This window comes from Scomber japonicus, chromosome 4, assembly GCF_027409825.1.
Source record: "Scomber japonicus isolate fScoJap1 chromosome 4, fScoJap1.pri, whole genome shotgun sequence".
NCBI classification, from domain to species: Eukaryota; Metazoa; Chordata; class Actinopteri; order Scombriformes; family Scombridae; genus Scomber; species Scomber japonicus.
Genome location: NC_070581.1, coordinates 31,687,313 through 31,695,228, shown reverse-complemented (window position 1 = coordinate 31,695,228; position 7,916 = coordinate 31,687,313). Strand labels below are relative to the sequence as shown.

The window sequence follows — 7,916 nt, the reverse complement described above, 5'->3', positions numbered from 1 at the left end:
GAGGAGGGAGAGAGAGAGAGAGAGAGAGAGGCAGATGAGAGAGAGAGGGATGAGAGAGAAGGAGAGAGAGAGAAGGAGAGAAGGAGAGAGAGAGAGAGAGAGAGAGAGAGAGAGAGAGAGAGAGAGAGGGATGAAATGCTGCTTCAGTGGATGGAGGCCATCACACATTATCTCACTGTGTTTTCCTGTCTTGATGTCGGTCACAGTGATAGTGTGTGTGTGTGTGTGTGTGTGTGTGTGTGTGTGTGTGTGTGTGTGTGTGTTTGTTCAATCATAGGCTCCTTTTGGGGACAATTGGGAACGGCTTGTCCAATTAGGGGGACAATAGCTAAAATAAAATGATCCTTTATTAGTCTCACAATGGAGGAACAACAATAATAAAAGTAGAAATATATAATAATAATAATAATTGTGACATTTATTTACAGCATAACAGTAATATTGGTATTGAGTGGTAATGTTAAGTGAAGAAAATATATAGCTATGTATATTTATTATATATATCAATATTGCACAGTTGAATTGAACTGGTGTTATACATGAAATACTAATATTGTACATTATTGGATATTAAAGGTGCAGTGTGTCAAATTGTCCAGGTTTTTTACTGGGAGCAGTGATGATAGTGTCCCCAATTAGGAATAAACCTGATTTATGGGTCAGTGGTTAAAGTTAGAGTCTCCTGAAATGAATGTAAGTCTATGTACCTGTCCTCAATAAGTCCATGGTCTATAATATGTGTGTGTGTGTGTGTGTGTGTGTGTGTGTGTGTGTGTGTGTCTGAGATAATCGCTATATGTGTAGGAAGCAAGGAAAAATGGACTTCAAGTGTATTTTTAAGACACACACACACACACACACACACACACACACACTTCTCAGATGTATGCAGATTTAATGAATGCACTCAGTTAACTCAGTGATGCACATTTGCTGCCAGAAAAGACAAATCAGCTATATGAGCTTCTGTGTGTGTGTGTGTGTGTGTGTGTGTGTGTGTGTGTGTGTGTGTGTGTGTGTGTGTGTGTGTCTGTGAGAGAGAGAGAGAGAGAGAGAGAGAGAGAGAGAGAGAGAGAGAGAGAGAGAGAGAGAGAAATACACTTGAAGTCAAATTTCCACTTGCTTCACTACACATATTACTTACTCCAATAACACTTCAGTCAAGATTTAAGTTAATTGTCATTGATTTGATTTGATTTTGAGCATTTTATTTTGAAAGGGAACACAATGGTCTTACTGAACTCTAATTAAATCCCATCTTTACTTCATACATCAATGATTGCTAGAATAACAGCTTCCTCATATATACATGAATATATCATCTATATCAGGGATGTCAAACATCCATTCCGGCCCTCCTTCCTTCCTTCCTTCTTTTCATCCCTCCTTCCTTCTGTCCTTCCTTCCATATTTCATTTCCTTCCTTCCTTCCCTTTCCTTTCATCTTTCATTCCTTCTTCCTTACATTTGTCCTTCTTCCCTTCAATCATTCCTTCCTTCTTCTTTCTGGTCTTTCCTTCCTTCCTTTCTTCCTTCCTGTGATTATCTTCCTTCTCCTCCTTCTTTTCCTTCCGTCCTTCATTCCTTTCAGTGATCCGGCCCACATGAGATCAAATTGGACTTATATCTGTCCTTCTTCCCTTCCTTTCTTCCATCCTTCATTCCTTCCTTCCGATCTTTCCTTCCTTCCTTACATCTGTCCCCTTCTTCCCTCCCTTCCTTCCTTCCTTCCTTATATCTGTCCTTCTTCCCTTCCTTCCTTTCATCTTTCATTCATTCCTTCCCTTCCTTCCTTCCATCTGTCCTTCTTCCCTTCATTCCTTCCTTCCTCCTTTCTCATTTTCCCTTCCTTCCTTCCTTCTTGTCTTCTCTTCCTTCCATCTGTCCTTCCTGTATTCTCTTCCTTCTCCTCCTTCTTTTCCTTCCTTCCCTCCATCTTTTTAATGATCCGGCCCACATCAGATCAAATTGGACCGTAATGTGGCCCTTGAATGAAAATGAGTTTGACACCTCTCTGTATAGACTCATTTCCTTTCCTCCTTCCCGAGCTTCCTTTCCTGACTTCCTCTTCTTGCATGTTTGTCGTTCTCAGAGTATTTTAATGCCAGTAATAAATTACCTGCTCCACTGGTTCTTCTATTTAACATCGCTCCCATCATCCCGAGGCTCGTTTGCTTCACGCATCACACTAACTAACTAACATACTCCGCTCCGTCTCCATTGGCCAGCCGGGCGTGTCAATCTTCTCTGAGGCGTGCGACTACATGATTCAGACATTAAAGGATTAAAGGACTGAGGATGATTTTATAAAATATTATTGAAACATTTTTTTATTTTATTTTTCATTTTATCATTTTTATTATTTTTCTCCTTTTCACCATTTGTCCGATCAGCAGAGTGAGTTTCTAGATTTGAGGCTACGAGTCCGATGTGGCATTTTACCTGCCTCCAGCGAACATTATCATTGACCCATGGTGTGTGTGTGTGTGTGTGTGTGTGTGTGTGTGTGTGTGTGTGTGTGTGTGTGTGTGTGTGTGTGTGTGTGTGTGTGTGTGTTATATATATATGCCTTTTGGCTCCAGAGCAGTTTTCTCTCTTACATTCACATTTCCCCCCTAAAGGTCATTTTGATTGAGTAAACATGGAGTTTGTTTGCTAAACAGCAGTTTCCAGTTTCTCTCTCTCTCTCTCTCTCTCTCTCTCTCTCTCTCTCTCTCTCTCTCCTCTCTCTCTCTCTCTCTCTCTCTCTCTCTCTCCCTCTCTCTCTTGCTCTCTCTCTCTCTCTGTCTCTCTCTGTCTCTCTCTCTCTCCCTCCCTCCCTCCCTCTCTCTCTCTCTTTTCTCTCTCCCTCTCTGTCTCTCTCTGTCTCTCCCTCTCTCTCTCTATATATATATTTCTCTCTGTCTCTCTCTGTCTTCTCTCTCTTTCTCTCTCTCTCTCTCTCTCTCCCTATTTCTCTCTCTCCCTCTCTTTCTCTCCCTCTCTCTCTCTTTCTCTCCCTCTCTCTCGCTCTCTCTCTGTCTCTCTCTCTCTCTCTCTCTCTTGCTCTGTCTCTCTCTCCCTCTCTTTCTTGCTCTCTCTCTCTCTCTCCCTCTTTCTCTCCCTCTCTCTCTATTTCTCTCTGTCGCTCTCTCTCTCTCTTGCTCTCTCTCTCTCCCTGTCACCCCCCCTCTCTCTCTCTCCCTCTCTCTCTCTCTCTCTCTCTCTCTCTCTCTCTCTCTCTCTCTCTCTCTCTCTCTCTCTCTCTATTCAGTTTTACACCATAAAATAATAAAATACACTATACTATTATCTTTCTAAGTTTGTCTTCATTGTAATTCTATATATCTTCTAATGATCATTCACTAATAAATCCTTTCCTCTCAGTCATCTGCACTTTAATTTAAAATAATCAGTTACCTCAGACTTTGGCACAATGATGCACGTTTGCTGCCAGCTATGTTATCATCTTAATTTGAAACATTTTTTGACCTCTCTGGCTTCCTGTCTCCAGCAGGCCTGAACAAAAGGAACAACTCGAGCTAGTAAAACCAGTTCCAGTGTTGACACAAGCGCTCCGACGTTGTTATTTTAAGACATTCATGAAACAACATGACCTGTTCTGTAAGTCTTCTGACTTCATGAACGTCACGTGTAGCTGATCAATCAATAAATCTGACTGACTGTAGCATCAGATATGAGACTCAGGTACTAGTCAGTGTTTCCTCCTCATGGACTATTTTCACTTCTTCCTCTGGGCTTTTTATTTATAGTGTAATGACTGCAGCCTGTGTGTACTTTTATCCCCCCCCCCTCTCCATGTATCTTTATTTCTGCATCATTGCAGCAGAAACTCGCCCAGGATACAAATAAATGACAGCTCTGCACCACAAAGTAACTGTAACCCCCGCGATGAACCGGACGTAACATTTTGATGATGCACCAGTAAGACTCGGTGTTTCTCAGACCTTCAGTGAAAAAAAAAGAGACTCATGAATGTCTAAATCATCACATTCATCCACTTTAGAGTAGAGGAGACTTTAAATGTTGGAGCAGTGAAATAAACCTTTAAATTTAGGATCAATTCTGGAGACAAATTTCAATTGAGTCTGCAGGTTAAACATGCAGTAACGTTTTTGGCCACTAGGGGCAGCAGAAACAGCTAGTGAACACAAAACTGACATATCATCATGTTTAATCTTTCCTTTCCTCCCTCCCTCCCTCCCTTTCCTCTTTCCTTTCCTTCCTCCATTCCTTCTTTCCTTTCTTCCTTTCCTCCCTCTCTTCCTTCCTCCATCCATCCCTCCCTCCCTCCCTCCCTCCCTCCCTCCCTCCTTTCCTTCCTCCCTACCTTCCTTCCTTCTTCCTCCCTTCCTTCCTTGACTCAAGGACAACTGGAGGGTTAATATTATAAAAATATAAATCACAGCCAGTTTAAAGAAGTGATTATCTCTGGTTGCTATGGTAACCTGCAGACTGTTGGCTCTCAGAAACTTTTATTATTGTCTATTTGTCAGGGATAATAAACAAATTAATAAATATTACTGTAAAATATGCCAGAGTATGTGCTGTCCTGGCCAGGTGTGAGTTAGCAACCTAAAAAAAAATAAGAAACACATTTAAAACCCTGTTTGTAAGATCAGGTCAGTTAATAAATATAATATAAATAAATATAAAACACAGATAGTCTTGTTATTGACTGGCAGACTGCAGATAGAGGAGGATGGTAGAGCTGTTGCTGTGTATTTTAATATATATTAAACATGAAGCTTCAGAGAAAATACAATGAATTCAGAAAGTAAAGAAAAATCTGGTGTTATTTTTTATATTTTATATTTTCAGAGTCTGAGCCGATATGTCAAGCCCCCAAAAAACAAACTAACAAGTACTCTGTGTGTGCATCAAAAGCCTGATCTGTCTTATTCCTCTGTGAAAAACACATCAGTGAGCCACAATGCTGCTCTGCTTCATATCTTCTTTGTTTATCATGAACACACACACACACACACACACACACACACACACACACACACACACACACACACACACACACACACACACACACACACACACAAACACACACACACTGCTCCCTGGTGTCTTTTAACAGCTACAGTGCCCAGCTGTTTTTTTTTGGAAATTAACGAGCCTCTCTTATAAAATAAAAAAACATATTCGAGACATTTTGAAGATTTCCGTCTTCAGAGGAAACTGCTGAGCTTTGAGCCGAGATCCACAGAGAGGCTGGAAATGAAAATATTGGAAAACAGACTAAACACATTGTTGGTTTTTTGTCTTTTCAAGCTCAGTAATAAAAAAAAAAAACAACCCTTATTTCATCAGCACTAAAAAAAGAAGCATTTCCTTCCAGTAACTAAGCAACCCCCCTCCGCCCCCCCCCCCTCATTTAAACAGCTGATTATTACTGTATGAAGGTCTCAGCATCACATACTGTTACATTTACATCAAAGCAGGAAAAGTTGAATTAAACTTTGACAGAAAAAGAAAGGTCCAAATCCAACATGAAAGCTTTTCAGTTTGAGCTCTAATCTTAAATCTTTGGGTCGGAACGGCGGCTTTAAGTTCTTGAAAGGCTCAGTTTGTCTGCGCTAAGCTTTAGTTACAGCGGAGACTAATGAACAGTCTCCGTGCGGCTCACTGGAGGGTTCCCAGTGTTAAAAAAGCTTGGGTGGGTTTTCTGGAGGAGACGAGGAAGAGGAAGAGGAAGAGGAAGAGGAAGAGGAAGAGGAAGAGGAAGAGGAAGACTGTGAAGTGTTGCAACGAGAAGACATGTTTGCAGAACTGAAGAAGAATGAAGAGGAGACTTTTAAGAGAAGATGTTAACCCTCCTGTTGTCCTCGAGTCAAGGAAGGAAGGGAGGAAGGACGGAAGAAGGAAGGAAAGGAGGAAGGAAGGGAGAAAGGAGGAAAGAAAGGAAGGGAGGAAGAAGGAAAGGAAGGAAGGAAGGAAGGAAGGAAGGGAAGGGAAGGGAAGGCAGGAAGAAGGAAGGAAAGGAGAAAGGAAGGGAGAAGGAAAGGAAGGGAGGAAGAAGGAAGAAGGAAGGGAAGGAGGAAGGAAGGAAGGAAGGAAAGAAAGGAAGGGGGGAAGAGGGAAGGAAAGGAAAGGAGGAAGGAAGGGAGATAGGAGGAAAGAAAGGAAGGGAGGAAGAAGGAAGGGAAGGAAGGAAGGAAGGAAGGAAGGAAGGAAGGAAGGAAGGAAGGAGGGAGGGAGGAAAGAAAACATCACTCATAATACTGCATACTACATCACTATAATACTGCATACTACATCACTCACATCACTCATAATACTGCAGTACTTTCACTGTAATACTGCATACTACATCACTCATAATACTGCAGTACTTTTACTGTAATACTGCATACTACATCACTCATAATACTGCAGTACTTTTACTGTAATACTGCATACTACATCACTATAATACTGCAGTACTTTTACTGTAATACTGCATACTACATCACTCATAATACTGCAGTACTTTTACTGTAATACTGCATACTACATCACTCATAATACTGCAGTACTTTTACTGTAATACTGCATACTACATCACTCATAATACTGCAGTACATTTACTGTAATACTGCATACTACATCACTCATAATACTGCAGTACTTTTACTGTAATACTGCATACTACATCACTCATAATACTGTAGTACTTTTACTGTAATACTGCATACTACATCACTCATAATACTGTAGTACTTTTACTGTAATACTGCATACTACATCACTCATAATACTGCAGTACTTTTACTGTAATACTGCATACTACATCACTCATAATACTGCAGTACTTTTACTGCAATACTGCATACTACATCACTCATAATACTGCAGTACTTTTACTGTAATACCGCATACTACATCACTCATAATACTGCAGTACTTTTACTGTAATACTGCATACTACATCACTCATAATACTGCAGTACTTTTACTGTAATACTGCATACTACATCACTCATAATACTGCAGTACTTTTACTGTAATACTGCATACTACATCACTCATAATACTGCAGTACTTTACTGTAATACTGCATACTACATCACTCATAATACTGCAATACTTTTACTGTAATACTGCATACTACATCACTATAATACTGCAGTACTTTTACTGTAATATTGCATACTACATCACTCATAATACTGCAGTACTTTTACTGTAACACTGCATACTACATCACTCATAATACTGCAGTACTTTTACTGTAACACTGCATACTACATCACTCATAATACTGCAGTACTTTTACTGTAATACTGCATACTACATCACTCATAATACTGCAGTACTTTTACTGTAATACTGCATACTACATCACTATAATACTGAAGTACTTTAACTGTAAAGCAGAGGTGTCAAACTCATTTTCATTCAAGGGCCACATACAGTCCAATTTGATCTCATGTGGGCCGGATCACTAAAAGGAAGGAAGGAGGAAGGAAAAGAAGGAGGAGAAGGAAGAGAATACAGGAAGGAAGGAAGGAAGGAAGGGAAGACCGGAAGGAAGGAAGGAAGGAAGGAGAGAATGAATTAAGGGAAGAAGGACAAATGTAAGGAAGGAAGGAATGAAAGATGAAAGGAAGGGAAGGAAGGAAGGAAGGAAGGAAGGAAGGAAATGAAATATGGAAGGAAGGACAGAAGGAAGGAGGGATGAAAAGGAAGGAAGGAAGGAGGGCTGGAATGGATACCTCGGCGGGCCGGGTTCTGGCCCACGGGCCGCATGTTTGACATCCCTGCTGTTGTACTTCCACTGCTGTGTTTCTGTGTTTCTGTGTCTCTGTGTCTCTTGGAGTCTAAATTAGCACCAAGATGACTCAGGTGATGTCATTGAATAGTCGTCAGCACCCTGAGGAGTCACAGAGACTAATGACTCAATCAAACACACCTGAGTCGCTTCT

The 7,916-nt window shown here is 40.7% G+C and overlaps 1 protein-coding gene across 1 annotated transcript in view; it reads right to left on the bottom strand.

Moving 5' to 3' along the window:
- The window catches only part of srms (src-related kinase lacking C-terminal regulatory tyrosine and N-terminal myristylation sites), a 17,412-nt gene that overhangs the window by 9,493 nt on the left and 3 nt on the right, over positions 1–7,916 (bottom strand). Inside the window, exons 1-2 of the mRNA XM_053318094.1 lie at positions 7,904–7,916; positions 7,707–7,811 (exon numbers count right to left, since the gene is read on the bottom strand). The exon at positions 7,904–7,916 is cut by the window's right edge and continues 3 nt beyond it. Coding sequence (XP_053174069.1) covers positions 7,707–7,811; positions 7,904–7,916 — 118 coding nt within the window. The remainder of the gene's footprint in view (positions 1–7,706; positions 7,812–7,903) is intronic.